The 25,851-nt window shown below is 28.3% G+C and overlaps 2 protein-coding genes across 2 annotated transcripts; both read left to right on the top strand.

The window, feature by feature from the left end:
• Positions 1-312: 312 nt before the first annotated feature.
• DICPUDRAFT_34092 (uncharacterized protein) lies at positions 313-11,419 on the top strand (the record flags this gene model as incomplete). Its single annotated transcript, XM_003288428.1, has 5 exons — positions 313-778; positions 860-1,287; positions 6,292-6,724; positions 6,803-6,834; positions 11,330-11,419. Coding segments are annotated over 5 exons (1,449 nt in total), but the record flags the coding sequence as incomplete, so codon positions are not given.
• Positions 11,420-12,924: 1,505 nt separating this feature from the next.
• DICPUDRAFT_152697 (uncharacterized protein) lies at positions 12,925-25,104 on the top strand (the record flags this gene model as incomplete). The annotated part of the gene is made up of 5 exons (XM_003288427.1): positions 12,925-13,496; positions 13,580-14,068; positions 14,140-14,574; positions 14,644-15,180; positions 15,252-25,104. 5 exons carry the CDS (start codon positions 12,925-12,927, stop codon positions 25,102-25,104), a joined length of 11,886 nt encoding a protein of 3,961 aa, XP_003288475.1.
• Positions 25,105-25,851: the final 747 nt, after the last annotated feature.

The following is a 25,851-nucleotide window of genomic DNA, read 5'->3' as shown; positions in this document are numbered from 1 at the left end:
ATGCCTCTTTGATTTTTATATAAATCTAAAAAAAATAATTTTTTAAAAAAAAAAAACTAATTTATTATTTTAAAAAAAAAAATAAAAAATTTTGTGTTTGTGTATTTTTTATAAAAAATCTTTGATTTTACTCGTTTGCTCTTTATTTCACAAAAAAAATTACGAATGTTTTTTTTTTTTTTTCATTTTAATTTTTAACAAGATTTTTAATTTTATATAAAACCCAGTACGAAACATAAAAAATAAAAAAAAAATGCAGTATAAATAATTTTTTTTTATTAATCCAAAAATAAATAAAAAATCAAACAAATAATGCAACTAATAAATATTAATTTTGTTTTAATAATATTTATTTTAGTTTTTCTTTATAGTAATAATTTTGTTGTATCTCAAGCTTTAGCTCCAAGATGTAAAACCACTAAAAATGTGTATCAAGGAGATGCAAAAAGTAAATATAATGGTATGACCCCCACAATGGATGTGGATTGGTGGTTTTTACAGCAACTTTCACGTAATGATGGTGGTGCTATTTACACAGACAGCGATTTATCTGGTGAAAAAATCATATCCGAAATCAACAGTTATTACACAAAAAATAATAATGGAATTCCAAATCCAGTAACAGTAACATACGAACAAATACTGGATCCTAATAATAATTACAATAGTATTGCATATAATAATGAACCAAGACATAAAGTAAATAATGATCATACAACTCGTGTTGATCCAGGTGAAGGTGCCCATGCCAAAGGTTTTTTTATTTGGAATAAACATGGTAAACATAGTCAATTTATATATTATAATATATAAATAATATTTAAAATATTAATTATTAATTTTTTATTAATCATTATAGGAGGTATTCATGTTATTCATAGTTATCCTCAATCACCTTTACATGATACCGCTGGTGAGTTTTTTGAAAAAAAAATGAAAAACAACTTAGGTCAACATTCAGTTTGTATCAACTTATTACCAGATGAATTAGATATTATTCCAAAACTTTTAATTTATGGTGATTTTATTATCAATTCAATTAATGGTAAAAACATTAGGGGAAAAACAAATAAGCTATCAAGTCTATCCGAGTTTTCAGATATTGAAACTATAGTTGGTAATTTAATCGATATCACCGAATTTACAGCAGCTCAAATCACTTCATTGGAAGCCATTAAGAAAACATTTGATAAATTTGATAAAGAAGTTTTCGATACACTTTTATTTGATCCAAATACAAAACATTGGTCAAATGATAAAATCGAATTATCAAAATGGTCCACAGTCGTAAGTTTTAATTTATATAAATAAAATATTATTTAATAATACTTGTTTAAATTAAAATACTAATTTTTAATTTTATTATAAATATTAATAGGCAAGTCTAATCAGTAACAAAGATTTTTCATCATTTGATTCCACAACAAAGGATGATAGAGACTGTATACATTACAATAAGGTAATGGATCAATCCAATGGTGATGGCCAATACTTTGTTCAAACCTCAAACAAAAACATTCATGATAATAGAAATTTATATACATTAACCAAAAGAGGATTTAATATGATATGGGATTATATTGCAGATTACTATTCCACCAAACATGGAAAAACAGGTAAATGGCTTATTAATACAATGCAGAAGGGTGGTAGTGAAGGTGATGATAAGATGGCAATGCCATCAGATCTAATGAAAATTGTCGTTAGAACTGATGCACCATGGTCCAAAAGTAAATATACAACAGATGGTTCTCAACATTCAAAGATATCATATTTAGTCGATGACACTGGGAATCTATTTTGTAAGTGTTTTTTAATTTATAAACCAACCGAGTTAATAATAAAAAATGTACTAATTAATTTAAAATTCATATTAAAAGGTATTGGTGATCTTAATTGGCAAGGTAAACAGGTAAGTCGTTCACTAACAATAATTGAAGGCAAATTAAATTTAAACACTTATTTATTTATTATTAAATATAATATTTTATCTATTAGGAATCGAGAGGTGGTAGTGCATTTTGTTCAAAAAAATTAGATTATTTAGCCGAATACTATGAAAGACGTGTTACTGTTATTGCAAAACCTCCAGTAAACACAAATTATAATATGTTTGGATACGGAGTTGAACCATTTGGCACAGCAGGTTTTCAACTAGATTTCACATCTATTTATAACAGTTTGGAAAACAATGGATTTTATAAAGCTGCAGAAAGACCATTAATGGAAATTAAAAAATTAAATCAAAACAATGAATATGAATCATTCAATCCTAAAGTATTAATAGATATCGAACCTGAAAAACCATCTGTAGATTATGATATATATGGCTCTTTTACAGATAATTATAACACACCCATCAATGCTTTCAATAGTTTATTAAAAGAAATCTATATTCCATTGGAACTTAAAAGGTTACAAACAACCCCTCCAACCTTCGAAACTGATCAAAAAATCGGTCTATTTGTATCTCCAACACTCAAAGATGAAATTATTTTTTGTCCAAATGATTACTATCAAAATCAATGCGATTATAATCATGAAAACCATTTATTAATAAAAGATTTAGCTATTGAATTCAAAATGAAAGATTATAATAGTGGAGCTAGACCTAAAAGAATCGATTCGATTTTCGGACCCACTATCACTTACCCAACACCCATCATTGTAGATGAAACAATTGCACTTGTCAAATTAGAAAAAGACATTAAAACAATATACGATTATTTTGGAATTGTAAGACAAACACCAATTAGATTTATAAAAATCGATGCAAACGACAAAGGGATTCAAGCTGATTTAATTAAAGATAGCTCAGAATGTGGAACTGGTGATCATGATATTGTATTCTATGATGAAAACTGCTACGATTTCTTAGTGTACTGCCTCTCTGAAAATTTTGCTACTAAGAACAAAGGCGCATATAATAACAATATAAATTACTTTTATCAAGAAGAAGATGGTTTTTCTGCCCCAACTGATGCCATAATGGTAAGTAATAAATATAGAATAATAGTAATTATAAAATAAAATTTTATTATATTTTACTAATTTTTTTTTTTTCTTCTTTTCTTTTATTAAACATAGAATGCTATCCAATGGCCCAATGGAAATCCAAAAACATGTTTTATTCCTGATGACTCAGATATGAATGATCAATCACAAACTATGAACGATAATGATTAAAAAAAAATTTATAAATAAATAATTATAATTTCAATTAAATTTAAAAAATAAAATATTAAAATAAAAATTTTATCTTTGTATTTATTTTTGCATCATAAACATAGTTAAATAAATTATATTAAAATAAAATAAAGAGAGGTATTTAAAAAGAAACAAAATTGCAATCAAATTATTATATTAATTATAGGGATTATAATTTTATCGCATTTTGATAAAAAAATATATTTTTACCCACACTCCCACCCACTGGACTTATTTTTTTTATTTTAAAACTGTGTAACTAAAAAAAAAAAAGAAAAAATAAAGAAAAAAATTGAAGTAATTCATATAATTAATTTAAAATTTTTAGTGTACATTAATTTTATTTGTAATTTAATCATTCATTTTTGAATTTTTATAATAATCATAAAATACAGAGTTTTTAGCAAAATCTACTCTTGAAATGTTGGCCCATTCTCTTAACAAAACACATCGTTCTATTCTATCCCACCCCAATTTTGATCTATTGTCTGTAATTAAAAAACTTGGCATCAGAAACGGTTCTTTCTATTTCAACTGACAAAGAAGCGACTAAAACTAAATTTCTACAATTGAGTACAATGGGGGTAATATAATACTTTTTTCTTTCCAAATATTATTATTTTATGATTTCTTGGATCTAAACTTTCTCCGAGATATCATATATTTATTCCTTCATATTCTATTATTTTTTAGTACAGTTATATTTTTCAGCAACCTGACCATTCTCTGTGTTTTAGATTGATAGCCATTGGTCTATGTCTTCCATTAAATTCGTTGTGGTAATAGGTCTTTTATTTTTTCAGAGCAGTTATCTTGAAAAAGAGTGACTTTATCTAAATCAAGTTGATAGTCTTCTAATGTTTTCATATATACATCTCCCATTTCATTTATGTAGGTTCCGCCATCCATGTTACTATTAATAAATGAACCACAACCAACCCCATGCGAATTAACACAACCCCCCAAAAAATTTTTGAAATTTCAGATGGTCTCTTTCTTTTTAAAATGTTTTCTTCCCTCCCTTGATTAACTTCCTTGAATCCATCTTTTATGCCTCCAATTGTGCAATTTTGAATTCATATGCTAAAATCACCTGTTTTCAATCTTCTGTGGATTTTAATTTTTAAATTTTTTTACTTTTGCATCTTAGCTTATAAAATAATTTTAATTTATGTGGTTGTTTTATTCACTAAAACTATTGGTGTATTTATTTTATGGTAAACGATTATCTATTTTTATTTATCGGTGCATTTAATTATTAAAATATTATTATTGGTTTATATTTGTAAAATAATTAAAATTAAAAAAAAATATTAAAAAATTTGAAAAAAAATATTAAAAAATTTGAAAAAAAATTAAAAAAAAAAAATAAAAAAATTCACATTAAAACAATAATTTTTATAATGCAAAAATAAAATTCAAAAAATATAAAAAAAGATATTTCAAACTACCAATAATAAAAATAGCAACTAAAATATTAAAAAAAAAAAATCACACATTATTATCAAGGGGGTGATTGAAATAATGCTCATAATAATCAAGGGGGTGTCTCGGCAAAAAAAAATTAAGAAATGAAATATATATAAAAAAAAGTAATGCACATAAAAAAAAAATTTCATTTTTTAATTTTTTTTTGCCAAGACACCCCTTGATTATTATGAGCATTATTTCAATCACACCGTTTTTATAAATATAGCTCATATAATAAAAAAACATGATGCCTCTTTGATTTTTATATAAATCTAAAAAAATAGTTTTTTAAAAAATTTTATGTTTATAAAAATGAAAAAAAAAAAAAACGCTCGTAATTTTTTTTTGTGTGACATAAAGTAAACGAGCAAAATCAACGATTTTTTATAAAAAAGAAAAATACATAAACACAAAATTTTTTAACAAAATTTTTAATTTTATATAAAACCCAGTGCAAAACAAAACAATAAAAAAAAAAAAATGCATTATAAATAATTTTTTTTTATTAATCCAAAAATAAATAAAAAATCAAACAAATAATGCAACTAATAAATATTAATTTTGTTTTAATAATATTTATTTTAGTTTTTGTTTATAGTAATAATTTTGTTGTATCTCAAGCTTTAGCTCCAAGATGTAAAACCACAGAGAATGTGTATCAAGGAGATGCAAGAAGTAAATATAATGGTATGACCCCCACCATGGATGTGGATTGGTGGTTTTTACAGCAACTTTCACGTAATGATGGTGGTGCTATTTACACAGACAGCGATTTATCTGGTGAAAAAATCATATCCGAAATCAACAGTTATTACACAAAAAATAAAAATGGAATTCCAAATCCAGTAACAGAAACATACGAACAAATACTGGCTCCTAATAATAATTACAATAGTATTGCATATAATAATGAACCAAGACACAAAGTAAAAAAAGTTAAAGGTGTAGTAGTTTCTATTGATCCTACAACTCGTGCTGATCCAGGTGAGGGTGCTCATGCCAAAGGTTACTTTATTTGGAATAAACATGGTAAACATAGTCAATTTATAAATAATTTTTAAATTATAAATTATTAATTTTTTATTAATCATTATAGGAGGTATTCATGTTATTCATAGTTATCCTCAATCACCTGTAAATGATACCGCTGGTGCATTTTTTGAAAAAGGAATGGAAAGGAACTTGGGTCAACATTCAGTTTGTATCAACTTAAAACCAGATGAATTAGATATTATTCCAAAACTTTTAATTTATGGTGATTTTATTATCAATTCAATTAATGGTAAAAACATTAGAAATATAACAAATAAGCTATCAAGTCTATCCGAGTTTTCAGAAATTAATCAAAGAGTTGGTAATTTAATCGATATCACCGAATTTACAGCAGCTCAAATCACTTCATTAGAAGCCATAAAGAAAACATTTGATAAATTTGATAAAGAAGTTTTCGATACACTTTTATTTGATCCAAGTACAAAGCATTGGTCAAAAGATAAAATCGAATTATCAAAATGGTCTACAGTCGTAAGTTTTAATTTACATAAATAAAATATTATTTAATAATACTTGTTTAAATTAAAATACTAATTTTAATTTTATTATAAATATTAATAGGCAAGTCTAATCAGTAACAATGATTTTTCATCATATGATTTCATAGCAGTGAATGTTAGTGACTGTATACATTACAATAAGGTAATGGATCAATCCAATGGTGATGGCCAATACTTTGTTCAAACCTCAAACAAAAACATTCATGATGCTATAAATAAAACAGATTCATATCCATTAACAAAAAGAGGATTTAATATGATATGGGATTATATTGCAAATTACTATTCCACCAAACATGGAAAAACAGGTAAATGGCTTATTAATACAATGCAGAAGGGTGGTGTATCAGGTAATGATAAGATGGCAAATCAAACAGATTTAATGAACCTTGTCGTTAGAACTGATGCACCATGGTCCAAAAGTAAATCTACAACAGATGGTTCTCAACATTCAAAGATATCATATTTAGTCGATAACACTGGTAATATATTTTGTAAGTATTTTTTAATTATATTTAAACCAACCGAGTTAATTAAAAATGTACTAACTTATTTAAAATTTATATTTAAAGGTATTGGTGATCTTAATTGGCAAGGTAAACAGGTAAGTTGTTGATTAACATTAATTAAAAGCAAATTAAATTATTATTATTATTATATTTATTATTGATATTATATTTTATCTATTAGGAATCGAGAGGTGGTAGTGCATTTTGTTCAAAAAAATTAGATTATTTAGCCGAATACTATGAAAGACGTGTTACTGTTATTGCAAAACCTCCAGTAACCACAAATTATGATATGTTTGGATTCGGAGTTGAACCATTTGGCACAGCAGGTTTTCAACTAGATTTCACATCTATTTATAACAGTTTGGAAAACAATGGATTTTATAAAGCTGCAGCAAGACCATTAATGGAAATTAAAAAATTAAATCAAAATAATGAATATGAATCATTCAATCCTAAAGTATTAATAGATATCGAACCTGAAAAACCATCTGTAGATTATTATATTAATGGTTCTTTTACATATAATAATAATACACCCATCAAGGCTTTCAATAGTTTGTTAAATGAAATCTATATTCCATTGAAACTAAAAAGCTTACAAACAACCCCTCCAACCTTCGAAACTGATCAAAAAATCGGTCTATTTGTATCTCCAACACTCAAAGATGAAATTATTTTTTGTCCAAATGATTACAATCAAAATCAATGCAATTATAATCACGAAAACCATTTATTAATAAAAGATTTAGCTTTTAAATTTAAAATGGATTATTATAATAGTGGAGCTAGACCTAAAAGAATCGAATCGATTTTCAAACCCAATATCACTTACCCAGCTCTCATCATTGTCAATGAAACAATTGCACTTGTCAAATTAGAAAAAGACATTAAAATAATATACGATTATTTTGGAATTGTAAGACAAACACCAATTAGATTCATAAAAATTGATGCAAACAACAAAGATAAGCAAGCTGATTTAATTAAAAATAGCACAAAATGTGGAACTGGTGATGATAATATTGTATTCTATGATGAAAACTGCTACGATTTCTTAGTGTACTGCCTCTCTGAAAAATTTGCTACAAAGAACAAAGGCACATATAATAACAATATAGATGGTTTTTCTGCCCCAACTGATGCCATAATGGTAAGTAATAAATATAGAATAATAATAATTAAAAATAAAAAATTTATTATATTTTACTTATTTTTTTTTTTTTCTTCTTTTCTTTTATTAAACATAGAATGCTATCCAATGGCCCAATGGAAATCCTAAAACATGCTTTATTCCTGATGACTCAAATATGAATGATCAATCACAAACTATGCCTAAGAATGATGATGATTAAAAAAAAATTATAAATAAATAATTATAATTTCAATTAAATTAAAATAAAACATTAAAATAAAAATTTTTTCTTTTGAATTTATTTTTACATAAAAAATTAAAATAGCAGAACAAAGAAAATAAATTTAATTGTTTTTAAATACTTTAATATACCAAAGTGTGATGTTATCATGATGCCATAATATATGTTGAAATTTAAATTATATAAAAAATAAAATTTTAAAAATACAAAATAAAATATTTTTTTTTAAAAACAAAACACCAAATGAATTAAAATAATTAAAATAACGAAACAATGCAACAAATAAATATTATTTAAATTTTAATAGGTGTTTTTACAACAACTTTCAGGTAAATATGGTGGTGCCATTTACACAAACAGCAAATTATCAAAAACCAAGACTATATCCGAAATCAACAACTATTATACAAAAAATAATAATAGAACTCCAAATCCAGTAACAGTAACATATGAACAAATACTTCATCCTAATAATTACAATAGTATTGCATAATAATGAACCAAGACATATAGTAAATAATGATCCTACAACTGGCGGTGATCCAGGGGAAGGTGCTCATGCCAAAGGTTACTTTATTTGGAATAAAGATGGTATATATCATTTTTTTTACAATACCAATCATATTTTATTAATAAATAAAAATTATAATACAACTACTAAATATTATTTATAATGCTGGTGAATTTTTTGTAAAAAATAAAAATAATAAAATATTTGTAAAATAATTAAAATTTAAAAAAAAAAATAAAAAAATTCGCAATTAAAATACCAGCACCACTTAGCATTATCCGTGAAACAATTGCACTTGTCAAATTAGTAAAGTTTAAAATTTATTATATTTTTTTCATTAAAATTTATTATATTTTTCTTCTTTTATTAAACATAGAATGCTATTCAATGGCCTAATGGAAATCCTAATACATGTTTTATTCTTGATGACTCAGATATGAATGATCAATCACAAACTATGTCTAAGAACGATGATGATTAAAAAAAAAAATTTATTAATAAATAATTATATTTTCAATTAAATTAAAATAAAATATTAAAATAAAAATTTTATCTTTTGTATTTATTTCTGTTAATTGAAATATAAAATATAAAATATTAAAAAAAATAAATAATTTATTTATACAATTGCAGTTTATTGTTTTAGTTTGTTTTAAAAAAAGTTTCTTAAAAATAGAAACAGAGAACCAATATTTTTTTTTTTTTTTTTTTAAAAAATGAAAATTTTCTTTTTTTTTTATAAAAGATTTTTTTTTTTACGCTTAAAAAAAACGCAATACCTTGCATATTTTTCGTATATATTTGGGCATCTCTCCATTTTTTTAGAGTTTTTTGTACAATGCTTTTTTCAATCTCAATAATGTTTGATTCGCTCGTTCACGAAAAATATGTCTGTTTTTTAAAGGATATAATTCTTTGAATCAAATATGATTTTTATATTTCAAAAAATTAAAGCATTTGCTATGTAAAAAAAAAAAAAAAAAATTAAATTTTTTATTTTTTTTTAATTATTTTTTATGAAACAATGCAACAAATAAATATTAATTATATTTTAATAATAGTAATACTTTTATTTGTTAATGGTAATAATTTTGTAGTATCTCTAGCACCAAGATGTAAAACTACTAAAAATGTTTATCAAGGTGAAGCAATTAGTAAATATAGTGGTGGAAAGGCCAATATCACGGATGTGGAATGGTGGTTTTTACAACAACTTTCAGATACAGATGGTGGTGCTATTTACACAGACAGCAATTTATCAGACACTAATACTATATCTGAAATCAACAATTATTATACCAAAAATAATGATGGAATTCCAAATCCAGTAACAGTAACATACGAACAAATACTGGATCCTAAAAATGATTACTATAGTATTGTATATAATAATGAACCACCACATAAAATAAAAAATGATCCTACAACTGGCAGTGACCATCAAGGTGCTCATGCAAAAGGTTTCTTTATTTGGAACATCGAGGGTAAATATCATTTTTTTTGCTATACAAATCATCTTTTATAATAATATACTAATTTTATTTATTCAACAAAACAGGAGGTATTCATGTTATTCATAGTTATCCTAAATCACCTGTAAAATATACTCCAGGTGAATTTTTTGAAAAAGGAATGAAAAACAACTTAGGTCAACATTCAGTTTGTATCAACTTATTACCAGATGAATTAGATATTATTCCAAAACTTTTAATTTATGGTGATTTTGATATTAATGCAATTAATGGTGAAAACATTAGAGATATAACAAATAAGCTATCGAGTCTATCCGAGTTTTCAGAAATTAATCAAAGAGTTGGTAATTTAATCAATATCACCAAATTTACAGCAGCTCAAATCACTTCATTAAAAGCCATAAACAAAACATTTGATAAATTTGATGAAGAAGTTTTCGATAAACTTTTATTTGATCCAAATACAAAACATTGGTCAAAAGATAAAATCGAATTATCAAAATGGTCCACAGTCGTAAGTTTTAATTTATATAAATAAAATATTATTTAATAATACTTGTTTAAATTAAATTACTAATTTTTAATTTTATTATAAATATTAATAGGCAAAACTAATCAGTAACAATGATTTTTCATCATATAATTTCACAGAAGCGGAGAAAGAAAATGGTGTTAAAGACTGTATACATTACAATAAGGTAATGGATCAATCCAATCGTGATGGCCAATACTTTGTTCAAACCACAAACAAACACATTCATAAAAACAGAAAAACATATCCATTAACAAAAAGAGGATTTAACATGATATGGGATTATATTGCAAATTACTATTCCAAACATGGAAAAACAGGTAAATGGCTTATTAATACAATGCAGAGGGGTGGTGCAGCAGGTAATGATAAGATGGCAATGCCATCAGATCTAATGAATCTTGTCGTTAGAACTGATGCACCATGGTCCGAAAGTAAATCTACAACAGATGGTTCTCAACATTCAAAGATATCATATTTAGTCGATGACACTGGTAATCTATTTTGTAAGTATTTTTAATTGTATCTAAACTAAGTCAACCATTAATTAATATAACTATTCAAATTTTATATTTAAAGGTATTGGTGATCTTAATTGGCAAGGTGCGCAAGTAAGTTATTCATAATCTTTTATTTTTTTTAAAAAATATTCAACAATTAGTTTTATTTAATTAATTTGCTTTATTAATTTAAATTTAGGAAACAAGAGGTGGTAGTGCATTTTGTTCAAAAAAATTAGATTATTTAGCCGAATACTATGAAAGACGTGTTGGTTTTATTGCAGACCCTCCAGTAAATAAAAATTATGATAAATTTGGTGGTGAGGTTTTACCATTCTCTTCATTCGGTTTCAAAATAGATTTTTCAAATATTACTAATGATTTACAAACTAATGGAATTGATACAACAAAAAGAATACCATTAATGGAATTTAAACTTTTTAAAGTTCAACAAAATACATATAAATCTTTCAATCCCAGAATATTTATAGATACAGAGACAACAAAACCATCAATAATATATGATAAAACTGGCAGTTTTTCTTATAATGGTTCCAATCACATCAAAGGTTTCAATAGTGAAATAAAAGAAATCTATATTCCATTGAAACTAGTGAATGTATCAAAATTTACTTATGAAACAGCCGAATCCTTTTCTTTATTTATATCGCCCAGTATCAAGAATGAGATTATTCTTTGTGATGAAAAAAACATTAATTGTGACTATGATTTTATGGAACAATTGTTTGTATATGATTTAAAAATCACATTTGAAATGGAGGATTTCAAAATTTTAAAAAATCCCGATATTGGCAAACTTAAAAAGGAAAAAGTAGCTCTTATTCTCAAATCAAATCAAAAAATTGATTTCAAAATATTAAATGATGAAAATACTGCTAGAACCATCAAACAAACTAAATTAGTAAATGATATTAAATCAATATACAAATATTTTGAAATTAAAAGAGAAACACCAATAAGATTTATAAAATCTGATAAACTAATCAAAAAAAATGATCAAATTGAATTAATTGGAAATAGCACAAAATGTAAAGCAGATGATAATAGTGTATACTATGACGAAAACTGCTACGATTTCTTAGTTTACTGTCTCTCTGCAAATTATGCTTCTGAAAAAACCAAAGGCGCATATAATAACAATATAGGCGACTTTGATAAATTTACAAATCCAATAATGGTAAGTTTAATTTTTTCTTTATAAAATATAATAAATATTTTATTAATCCAAAGTTTATTTTTCCAATTATAGAATGCTATAAGTTGGACAGAAACACCAAAAAGATGTTTAATACAAAACAACAATGAAGGAATAGATAACGAAAGTCAGTCACAAAAACCAACCATTATTATAAACCCAAAAAAAATTCATAAAAATGCTATTACTATTAACTAAATTAAATTTAAAAAAAATTTCGTTTTTTTTTAAAAAAATATCCAAGTTTTTTTTTTTTAAAAAAAATTCGCAACACCAAGTATTTTATTTTTTTTTTTTTTTAAAACTTTTGCACTAAGTTGCTCGTTCGTTTTCGTAATGTATCTATTTTTTTGTTTTTTTTACACAGCCTTTTGAAAGTTTTGTTCATCGAATTTGTAACTTTTTTTTTTATCTTTTGCATATTCGTAACTGTCTTTTAGTTTTTCAAAATGCAACTTGGTTAATAGTTAAATAAATCTTTTTTTATTTTATATTTTTTTTAATCTTTATTTTTTTTTTTTTTTAATCAAAAAAATATTTTATAATTTTTTTATTATTATTATATTTTATAATAAAAAATGAAAAAAAATAAAATAATATTTTTATTTTTACTAATATTTAGTTTTATATTTACGGTTGAATCAGCATCAACATTTGACTTAACATCATGGTCAACAAATGGTACTTTATCAACATGTATATATTATAACTTTGCTAAAAATGAATATTACGATTTAAATCCGTTATCGAAGGAAGAGGGATACCAATACAAAACTTTCAATCCTACCACTGGTGTATGGGCAACAGAGTTTAATTTTAATTTTTGTAAAAGATCTCCAAAATGTACAATGAAAAACGAACTTGCATGCTTCCAAGATGCAACAAACGGTTTAAGTTATTCAACTTTAGCAGATTTAAATAAAGTTCACACAGTCACATTCTTTGACAATTACTTCAAAATTAAATATGAATCAAGTGTTTGTGGTTCCAATGGATTTGTTTATCAATTCGAATGTGACCAATTAGGTGATTACACGTATGATCCCACAAGTAGTCCTAATAAATGCACTCATATTATCAAATCAAAGCATGCTTGTAAAAAAAAAGGTGTATTATTTAATAATGGTGTTTTATACGATTTAAGAGTTTTGTAAGTAGCAATAGTTTTTTATTCATTTAAATTTATATAACTATGAAAATACTAATATTGTTTTAAAACTTTAACGAATACAGAGCATCCACAAGTTTATTTCAAAGTACTGACTATAGTAAAGATGTTTTGTTTAATTTATTCGATAATGCAGACAGATGCACATCATTAAGCGGGGTTACTTCAAATAAATATCAAGCTTGTCTCTTAACTGTTAAAGATAAAACAAAAACAATGGATAATAATTTAAGATACGATTTAAATAAAGGTGTTTTAAATGCTGGTTCAGTTACAGAGGATAAAACCATCACATTTGATACAGTTAATCAAATTATTACTATTAAAATCTCATCTCCACAATCTTATTCAACTCAATGCACTGCCTCTAATAGTCGTTTTTATACATCATTTAATCTCTATTGTGATCCATTCAAACATTACTTTATTGATCAATTAGAAACTTCAAATACTCCCAACTGTTATAATAATATCAATATTTATACTAAATATGCTTGCCCAACTTCATATTTCTTTGATAAATCTCAGTTTTACGATTTATCACCAATTCAATTGTAAGTTTTAAAAAATTAAACATTATAAAATATTTGGTTATTAATATTATTATTTATTATTTATTCTACAGACCTCAAACAAGTTTCTATAACATTAAACATGTTACAGATTCATATACATATAATATTTTATTTAATATTGGTAATAAAGTAAAACAGTGTCATGATTTAATGGGTATTAGCACAGGTATTCATTATGCATGTCAATATCCACCTTCAGGTGGATTTGCTAATCAAATTGCCTCGGCTTCTCAAGGTCAAAAGGTGACTCTCGATTATAATAGAATTACACTTGAATATAAATCAGCACCCATCGTTGGTGAATGTCTTAGAAAATTATCAATAGTATTAAATTGTAATCCAGATATACACTTTAAAATTATATCTGCTGTCGAGTCCAGTGCATGTATATATACAATTACTATTGAAACTAAATATGCTTGTTCGTCCAGTGTTTATTATGATACCTCAAAATCAAGTTATTTCGATTTAACTCAATTAACAAAGTAGGTATATATATCTTTTTGATAAATTTTTAAAAAAGAAAATATTAATATAAAGTTTAATTTTACTAGAAATAACGATAGAAGCATTACTATGTCCGCGAATGGATATTCATATATACTCCGTTATGCTGTTAGTACAACTGTACCATATTGTCAAGACTATGGTTCTCATTCCCTTGATTACCAGGCTTGTCAAAATATTAATGGTGTTATTTATCATGTTGGAAGTGTTAGTAATCAAACATCCCTTGCTTCTAGTAATGGTATTGTTGTTTCATATGTTTCTGCCCCAGATCCTGGAAAATTATGCCAAGGAAAAGATCAAAGAGTTTTAAATCTTGATTTGAGATGTGATTCATCTTCTGAATATTCTCTAAAAACTGCAAATGAAACTACAGGTACTTGGGCATGTTTTTATAATTTACAAGCAAATTCAAAATATGCATGTCCATTAACCTCACCACCAATCTTGCCAGCAATTATTCCTCCAGTACCCTATATTTTAGGTGGTCCAGCCTCAAATAATCCAAATTTAGAAAATCATTTAAATGGAAAATTCTATGATACATCAAGAAACAAATATTATGACCTTAGTGCTTTAAGAAGGTAATTATAATTTTAATATTATGAATTAAACAAATATGAATTTTTATACTTAATAGTTTTTAATTTTTTAGAGCTTCAACTGGAACACCATATACATATACAAGTGGACAATATGTGTACTATTACAATTTATTTGGTACAACCAATTCGTGTAACAATATAGCAAAAAATGAATGGTATCAATCATGTATTTTTAAATCAGGAACTGCTAGACTCCAAGGTCATTTATCATCATCCGATTATTCATTCATTGAAAATGGTGTAACCGTTGCATATTATTCAAATGTTTTCGATCCTGAATGTGGTTTTAATATTGATGGCTTAAGGAAGTTTGAAATTGAATTTACATGCGATCCATCCCAAGAATATACTTTGGGATTGGTTACAATAAATACTAATTGCTTCATTAAACTTCATATTAAAACCAAATATGCATGCCCAATTAATTCAATGTTTATTTTTGATAATTTAATATACAATCTCAAACAAATGACATTACCTTCTTCAAATAATCCATTTTCAGCTTCAGTCACTGTATCTGGAAATGAATACGACATTTTCTTTAATATTTTTAACCCATGTGACTATTGTAAAGCTAAAGCTCCAGAATCGGAATCGGAAACCCTTTATGCTGCCATCGTTCTAAAGTCTGGTACTTCTTTTCAAGTTATTTCTATTACTAATAAGCCAACTATTATCCCTAAAGTTTTTTCAAATGTTCCAGAAAAATATATTCAAGTAGCTTTTGGTTCTGTACTTCATGTAGCCCTTATGTGTGACCCAGAAACTTCTTATTCTATTTCAAGAATGACAATTCCATCATCAAATGAATATGTTTTATATATATATACAAAATATGCTTGTCCTTCATATAGATTGTTTGAAACAACAAATGGTGAGCTTATTGACATCTCCCCACTTCAAAGCTCAGATTTTGTAGAACCTTTTTCATTTATTAATCCTCAAAATAACGAAAAGATTTATTATACTATTGGTAATGGTGTTTATGGAGGATGTGGATCAGGTTTCCAAACATCGCAATCATGTATTGTTTCAAGCACAGGCTCAATAGCACCTATTGCTGATATTACAAAAAGTCAAATTATTACCAAATTATCAAACGGTTTACAAATTAGTTATTATGGTCTTGCATCAATTTCTTTTGATCCCCCACCAAATACAGATGATATTTATGGTTATCAATATCCTTCTTTTACAATTGATTTGCAATGTGACTCAACTATAAATTATGCTCTTGTAAGTTCAAGGGTTTATAAAAATTATGTATCAGTTAAGGCAAAATCAAAACATGCATGTTCCAAATTACCCTCAAACGACATTATTTACAATCCTTATGTACACCCTTGCGTATTAAAATGTGAAAAGAAAAAAATTACCGATATAAATAGTATATCTAACGTTCTTCAAAGTCTTGGTATTTGTAAAGTTGAATTAAATGTATATAATATTAATAATTTTATATTAGATCTATGGGTTGGAAACATTATTGAAGGTGACTATACAAGCGGCCAAGTTTATAAATTCCTTTTCACATCTGAGCCATCTGCCAATATTGTTCTTTCATCTTATGTAGCATTAGATGAATCAAATGATTGTACATATGGTGAATCTGGTAAGAACAAAGGTTCTATTACATTAACAGATATGTTTTATGTCACCAATGATCTTAAATTAATTACCTCAACTCAATCAAATTTAATCAAGACAACTAATGATCCATACACCAAAATATATTATAAACAATATTTTTCACAACCATACGGTCTTGCTATTATTGAATATAAAGGAAAACTTTGTTATTTTGAAGAAATCAAAAAAATCAACGCTGAAATTGATACCAAGTTTTTTGAAAAGTGTCCATTTTATTTCTTACCCGAAGTAACAAGTATAAGTTTGTCAAGTGGCAAAACAGGTGGGGATCTTAAAATCTTTGGTAGTCGTTTTCTTTCAGACTCATATAGGGCAGTCTTTTCAAGCCAAAGTGGAATTTCCTATGGTACCATAGACTATAAATCCAATGATGTAATAGTTGTTATTATCCCAAGAGGTATAGGTAGTGGTTTTGTTTATCTCGAAACATGGGGTGGTGCACAAACAAAAAAATTCGCATTCACATTCGAGAGAAAAAAAGAAAAAATTATTATCAACGAATTCCAAACACCAAAAGTTAATAGATTTTATTTTATTGGTCTTAGTTTTAGCTCTGTTATTAATCCATACATTATGGAGAATAATGAGTTAATTCATTGTGAATTCGAAAGTAGTTGTAATAAAGAATCAACATCTATTATCGAAGGATTACCAGAAGGTCAGTATGTACCCAATCGTCCATGTCTCAGTCAGCAAGCATATGCCTCAAATGAAAACTATTTCAACCCTAACCTGTACAATATTTTTGTTTGTATTAAAAAATCTTTGGGTGTTGGAAAAGGCACAATCAAATTTGATGAAACTGGTGAGTTTACCAACTATAGTTATAGTAAACCATTCTTTAATAAATTAAGCGAATATTTTATCACCGGAACCGATGGTGGATATATGCACATTAGTGGTACTAATTTACCTCCAACTAAGGAAGTTATTGATAAAGGTTTAACACCAACAGTTTGGCCAGAGACTAATGTTTACTTTGGAGGTATTGAGGTGCTAAATGTAGAATGGACAAATTCTACTAATTTCAAGGTTTTAATACCACCTGGTATTGGAATGGGTTCAGTTACTTTTAGAGTAGGCGGCCAGTTTCCTGAGCAAGGTGGATATTCTGTAATGTACAGTGCGCCATCAGTAACACCAAGAAGTCTTGGTTCGACAGATGGTGGCGAAATGTTTTTCATTGGTAAAAACTTAGTTCCATCATCATTAGCAAGTCAAGTCAATCAAGTACCACAAGATAGCTCAAATAATGTTAAATTTAATGAAGTTATTTCAACATCAGTAAAATGGTATAACTCTACCCATGTTAAAGCTATGGTCCCAAAAGGTATTGGTACAATCCCATTTTCAGTTTCAGTTGGAGGAAGCCGTTATTTACATATTTTCTCATATGATAGTCCATATATTACACCAACACCATATATTTCATTCGAAAATGATTTTATTACTATAAAAGGTCAAAATTTCGTACCGGTTGGAATTAATCCAGAAAATAGTACTGTTAAAATTGGCGATAGTTTATGTAAAGAAACCATTTGGGTAGATTCAAAGACTATTAAATGTAAAGTTCCAGCAGGTTCAGGTATTGGATTATCAATTGAAGTCTATATTGGTGTTTTAAAATCAGCTTTAAATAATTACTTTTCATATTACGATCAATGTGATCTTGTTTGTGACCAATTAACCAAAGACGAATTAGAAGACATTAAAAAAAATGGTAAAACCGACTTAAAGAGTTCTTTAATTTTAATGGGAAGTTGTTTAAACCAATTCAATAGTTACTCATCATTCGAAGCTATAGAGTCATTTATTTTAAATAGATGGGTTAGAGATCCAACACCAAAAAACCATATTTCAGGCCAATTATATAAATATTTAAATGGTGATTCATCAAAACAAACCATTCAATTATTAGGAAAATACTTTAAAACACCTTCCTTTAGTATTTTAGATGACGACAATACATGCACTTATAATACAAATAGAAGAACCTTTTCATTGTACGATATTATCAATGTTAGTGCTGATATTTTCAAATTAGTAGTTGCTTCTCCAGAAATTGAAGAAAATATTATAAATTATTCCAGTGGTTATTCAACATATTATTTTTCATCACCAAAATCTACAGAAACCAATATGGGTTTATCAATCGTTTTCATTAATAATAGAATCTGTAGTTTTATTGAGTCATCATATCAAAACTTTAAGAATGGTCAAATTTTAACATCTTGTCCAGTGGGTCCAATTGTCGATCAAGTCACCAACCCAACTACAACCACAGCTAATGGTCAATATTCGATCACAGTCCAAGGAAGATTATTTGATCAAAAAACATTAGTTAAAGTGAAATCTACTGAATGTAATATTAACTACAATGGTATTATAACTGATCCAACTACCAATACCCAAACATTAACATGCTCATTACCATTAAGCACCACACCAGAATTATCATTGGCTCCAATTTCAATTTATAATCAATATACCAAGGATTATTACGAGAATAGAAACACAATTATAAAAGATTTTGTCTTTAATTACCCAGTTGCCAAGGTTAATCAAATTATTTATCCAAACAATGACGATTCATCAGTCGAGATTGATTCAACTATTCAAATCATTGGTGAAAATTTCTTTACATTTGGCATTCAGCAATCTAGTGGTATCCAAGTTAAAAATGGGCAAATAGATTTAACACATACAATTTTTGACCAAAAAAGCACTGATGGAGTTGATTCTTTTTCAATTAAAGCAAGCAGTTTTGGTAAAACAAATATTATTAGCGTTTATTATTTAAATAACTTAATCATGAAACTTGGTGAAGATGTAGATAACGACTTTTCAATTTCAGAACCAGTTATAACCAGTCTCTCTAAATCAAGTGGTTCTTATAATGATATTGTTACTATATACGGTAAAAATTTTTATAATGGAAAAACAAGAGTCTATTTTTCAGGAGAAGAGTGCCAAAAAGTTGAATGGGTCTCAAATAAAGAAGTTATTGTCACTGTACCACATGGTTATCTCTATGCAATCATTAGAGTAAATGTTGGTAGTTCAATGAACGAAGAAGAGTTTAAATTTAACTATGGAGTCCCAACCATCGATAAAGTAATCTATCATACACAAATCAATACTAGTGTTTCAGATTATCTTGATAATTTCGTAGTTGTTGGTAGAAATTTAGGTTCTTATGTAAATGAACAACCAGATTTCTATATTTTAGATAATGTAATTACTTGCGATCCATATTTCTGTAGCGAAGATGAATTTGACCCAGAGGATGAAGAAAACCAATCAAGTATTTGTTCCTATTTAAAAAAAATAGGATATCAACACTACAACGAACTTATCGATATTTTCTATTGCTCTTTTGACTCTTTTATTGGTAAGAATCTTACAATTGATATCGAAATTATTGATGGTACTCAGGTTTCAAATAAAACATATATATACTCTTACTACGAGCCATATATCGAATGTGTGTCATTAAATCAATCAAACACTGATGGTGGTTTAAATATTACAATCAATGGTTATAATTTCCCACCATTTGAAACTTTAAGCTCTTACTATGATAATTCAGATATTACTTGGTCAGAAGAATCAAATGTTACAATTGGTTCTAATTATACCTGTGCAGTAGTCGAGTTTTTCAATTCAACCCAACTTAATTGCACAATCCCACCAGGAATTGGTGCAAATCATACAATTGTCGTCTTTGTTGGTCAACAAAACTCATCTTTGGTCAGCCAAGAATATTTATTCTCATATAATCCACCAGCATTTAATATTTCATCAGATAAAGAAAGTGAAGATAAAGTTTATTATAGGGCCCCAACCAACGGTACAGTTCAATTTATAATTAATGGCACAAATTTCATTCCAAAGGATTTATCAAGTTATTATAATGAATTTGAAAATAAAACATTAAATTATATTAAAATTGGGGAAGACTATTGTAATGAAACCAAATGGATCAACTCTACTTTAATCGAATGCAAACCACAAGCAGGTATTGGTGAAAATTTATTAGTTCAAGTTATGGTTGGTGGTCAAATAACAAATGAAACAGTTTATTTCTCTTACAATAAACCAATTTTGAATAATGTTAATCTCACAGCCCCAACAAATGGTACCAAGGAAATTACAATTTCTGGAGAAAACTTTATTCCAATCGAATTTATTGAAAAAAATAATGGCAATATCAATGAAACCGAAAACTTTATTGAAATTGGGGATAATAAATGTGATGAAACCAAATGGATCAATTCTACCCATGTTTCATGTAAACCATCACCAGGTGTTGGTAAAGATTATCTTATAGCAATTACAGTTGGAAATCAAAAATCAAACGAAACAGTTTATTTCTCTTATGATAAACCAATTTTGAATAATGTAAATTACACAGCCCCAACAAATGGTACCAAGGAAATTACAATTTCTGGAGAAAACTTTATTCCAATCGAATTTATTGAAAAAAATAATGGCAATATCAATGAAACCGAAAACTTTATTGAAATTGGGGATAATAAATGTGATGAAACCAAATGGATCAATTCTACCCATGTTTCATGTAAAATATCACCAGGTGTTGGTAAAGATTATCTTATAGCAATTACAGTTGGAAATCAAAAATCAAACGAAACAATTTATTTCTCTTATGATAAACCAATTTTAGGTCAGAAGAGTTATAACGGTTCAACAAATGGTACCACCACAATCGAAATTTCAGGTCAAAACTTTGTACCAAAAGAATTGGCCGAGAAATACAACAGTAATCAAAATGAAAATAATAATATTAAAGTTGATGGTTTCGATTGTTTAACCCTTGAATGGATAAACTCAACAGCAGTTAAATGTAGAGCTCCATCAGGCCAAGGAAAGGAATTAGAAATTAAAGTTTTAGTAGAAAATCAAGAAACTGAATCAAATAAATTTTTCTCGTATTATCCACCAACAATCGAATCTGTTGATCCAAATAGATATAGATCAAATAGTGATAATACTGTCAAAATTACAATTAAGGGCTATGATTTCGGTAAAGATAATCAAGTTGTTAAAATTGGTGATAATGATTGCACCCAGGTTGAATTTAACAATAAAGATTTAACATGCAACTTACCAAAATCAAATAAAGTTGGAAAAGAAATTGTAAAAGTAATAGTTGCTGGCCAAGGTTCAAACACTGATATTACCTTCGAATACTATGGTAATCCATTCATCAATAGTATCTCAAAACCATCTTTTACAACATTTGATGGTGGAGATGAAATTACAATCAAAGGTGGTAACTTTATTGAAAAAGGTGAAAACGAAGATGATCTCTCAGTATTATTCAATGGTGAAAGTGCAACAACTGTAGGTAAAGTTACAAATGAAACAATTGTTATTTTATCAAAGAAGGGTTATAAATCAAATACTCCAATTAAAGTAAATTTAAATGGACAAGAAAGTAATGAAGATACATCATTCTCATACTCTAATCCATCTATATCATCTGTTTCACCATCAAGTGGTAAATACAATCTTAAAATCCCAATTTCAATTAATGGTAAAAATCTAGGTTTACAAGGCGAAGAATCTGAATTATCAATTAGAATTGGTTCTTCAAGTTGTGATAGTGTTCATATTGTATCAAGCCAACTCGTAACATGCACTGTACCTTCAGTTTTAAGAGAAGAATCTGGTACAAAAGAATTAACCCTTAGATTCAATTCTAAGGATACCGAGTCTCAATATACTTATGAAGATGAAGATTCAAGTGATAGTAGTGATAGTAGTAATAGTAGTAAGGGTAGTGGTGATGATGATGGTGGTGATGATGGTGGTGATGATGGTGATGGAACCTCTACTTCTTCAGGTGGTGCTGCTGCTGCAGGTGGTGCTGTTGCGGGTGCTGCTGCGGGTAGTGCTACTGCAGGTGGTGCTACTGCAGGTGGTGCTACTGCAGGTGGTGCTACTGCGGGTGGTGCCGCTGCGGGTGGTGCTGCTGCAGGTGGTGCTGCTGCAGGTGGTGCTGCTGCAGGTGGTGCTGCTGCAGGTGGTGCTGCTGCAGGTGGTGCTGCTGCAGGTGGTGCTGCTGCGGGTGGTGCTGCAGGTGGTACAGGTGGTACAGGTGGCACAGGTGGTTTTACATCTACAAGTGGATCAACCAGCATATCAACAGGTATAATAGCAGGAAGCTCTTCAGACTGGAAAGACTCTTCAGACGCATCAGAGGACTCTTCAAGAGGCTCATCAGATAGCAAATCATCATCAGATAGTAGCTCTTCATCAACAAACAGTTCATCATCAGATAGTAGCTCTTCATCAACTAGCAGTTCATCATCAGATAGTAGTTCATCAGATAGCGATTCAACAAGCAGCTCATTAGATAGTGGCTCATCAGATAGCAGTTCATCAGATAGCAGTTCATCAGATAGCAGTTCATCAGATAGCAGTTCATCAGATAGCAGTTCATCAGATAGCAGTTCATCAACAAGCAGTTCATTAGATAGCGGTTCATCAGATAGCAGTTCATCAGATAGCAGTTCATCATCAGCTAGCAGTTCATCAGATAGCAGTTCATCATCGGATAGCGGTTCAGACAGTAGTTCATCATCTAGCGGTTCATCAGATAGCAGCTCATCAACAAGCAGTTCATCAGCTAGCGGTTCGTCAGATAGCAGTTCATCATCGGATAGCGGTTCAGACAGTAGTTCATCATCTAGCGGTTCATCAGATAGCAGCTCATCAGAAAGCAGTTCTTCATCAGCCAGCAGTTCAGATAGCGGTTCATCAGCTAGCGGTTCATCAGATAACAGTTCAGATAGCAGTTCATCATCGGCTAGTAGTTCTTCATCAATAAGCAGTTCATCAGATAGTAGCTCTTCATCAACAAGTAGTTCATCAGCTAGCGGTTCATCAGCCAGCAGCTCATCATCGGCTAGTGGTTCATCATCAGATAGTAGTTCATCATCAACTAGCGGTTCATCAGATAGTGATTCATCAGATAGCAGCTCTTCGTCAGACAGCAGCTCCTCATCAACAAACAGTTCATCTGATAGCAGTTCATCCAATAGCAGTTCATCAGATAGTATTTCATCATCAGCTAGCGGTTCATCAGATAGTAGCTCATCCTCTGCTAGTAGTTCATCAGATAGCATCTCCTCATCAGATAGCAGCTCATCAACAAGCAGTTCATCAGATAGTGGTTCATCGGCTAGTGGTTCATCCGATAGCAGCTCATCATCAGCTAGTAGTTCTTCAGAGAGCAGCTCTTCATCAGCTAGCAGCAGTTCATCATCAGATGGCTCCTCAACCAGTAGCTCTACATCAGCTAGCGGTTCATCAGATAGCAGCTCTTCATCAGCTAATAGCTCATCAACTAGCAGTTCTTCATCAGATAGCAGTTCATCAAATAGCAGTTCATCAGATAGCAGCTCATCATCAGCTAGTGGTTCATCAGATAGTAGCTCCTCATCAACAAGCAGTTCATCAGATAGTGGTTCGTCAGATAGTAGTTCATCAGACAGCAGCTCCTCATCAGCTAGTGGTTCATCAGATAGCAGCTCTTCATTAGACAGCAGCTCCTCATCAACAAGTAGTTCATCAGCTAGTGGTTCATCAGGTAGCAGCTCTTCTACTAGCAGTTCATCAACCAGCAGCTCATCTGCAGATAGCGAAAGTTCATCAACTAGCGAATCAAATGATAATATAAAATGCATTTATAACCCAATCGATACAATTTTGTCTTTTAACAATCCAAATAATGAAGCCATAACATGTATTGACAGTACCGGCTCATCAAATATATTTACAAGTGGTTTTAGTTGCACAAATACATCTTCAACAACAATAGAATGCTCGAATAATAATGGTACAATTACTTTCCAAGATTCTGTTAGATGTTATCTAGACAACCAAGAACTTATTGGATGTTCACTAGGAACTTTAGAGGGTCCCATTGGATCATTTTATTTGACCAATCAAACATTAAAATGCCACCAAGAAAATAACAAACTAACTATTGAAAATACTGGTGATAGCTTTATTTTCTGTTCAAAAGGTAATGACTATAATTACAAACTCGAATTTTATAAAGAAATAGAATGTTCAAAATCAATTGACCCAGAAACATCGCTTGAATCTATTGGCTGCTTTATGAAACACAATCCAGACTATATTATGTACTTTGATACATCAGTAAGATGCTTCATTGATAATAAATCATCATGTTTTATGGAAATTAACCAATCAACAATATAAATTTATCATAAAAATAAATAAAAATAAAATTTTTCTAAAAATTATTTTTACATTTTTAAACTTTAATTTCATCTTTTTTTTGAAGTTCCCGGATATAGAACACCTGATATAGAAGGTGAAATTAGATTCTTCAAATGTGGTATTAAATATCAGTATATATTCCCCCATGATTAGATTATATAGACGAAATAAAAGACTATTAATAAAATTTTCTAAAAGTGGACTGTAACTATCTTTAAAAGTATAATTTTTTTTTTTTTTTAAAAGTGAAGATAATTAAAAGCAAATGCTTTAAATTATTCTTTTTTTTTTTTTTTTTTTTTTTAAAAAAGCTTACTTAATAATATAATAGTGTAAGCGACTGTGTTTATTTATATTTAAATATAAGAAGAAGTAAGGGTTGGGGTAAGGTTGAAAATTAATCAAAAAAAAAATTAAGTCATCAGTTTATTGTGTTTGGTATGTGTTTACCACACTGCACACAAGTTGGGCACGGTAAAGTCAATTCGTGTGTGATTCGGAAAACTTGCTGAGACTGGGTTTCGAATCCGGAGCGGTAACTTGTAGGAAATTCGTTCGACCATTTGGCTATCATTGCTCCCCCACGGTAATGTCAATTCGTGTGATTCGGAAAATACAAATCACACAAAAGATAAAAGCTAAAAAAGATTCCGGCTTGCCAGACTCGAACTAGCAACCGATTGATTGTAATGTAGGTACAAATCTATTAGTTATTTAAAGTAAATA

The sequence above is a fragment of the Dictyostelium purpureum genome, assembly GCF_000190715.1.
Source record: "Dictyostelium purpureum unplaced genomic scaffold DICPUscaffold_135, whole genome shotgun sequence".
In the NCBI taxonomy this organism is placed as follows: Eukaryota; Evosea; class Eumycetozoa; order Dictyosteliales; family Dictyosteliaceae; genus Dictyostelium; species Dictyostelium purpureum.
The sequence above is the reverse complement of the archived record's forward strand: the minus strand, read 5'-3'. Positions and strand labels throughout refer to the sequence as shown.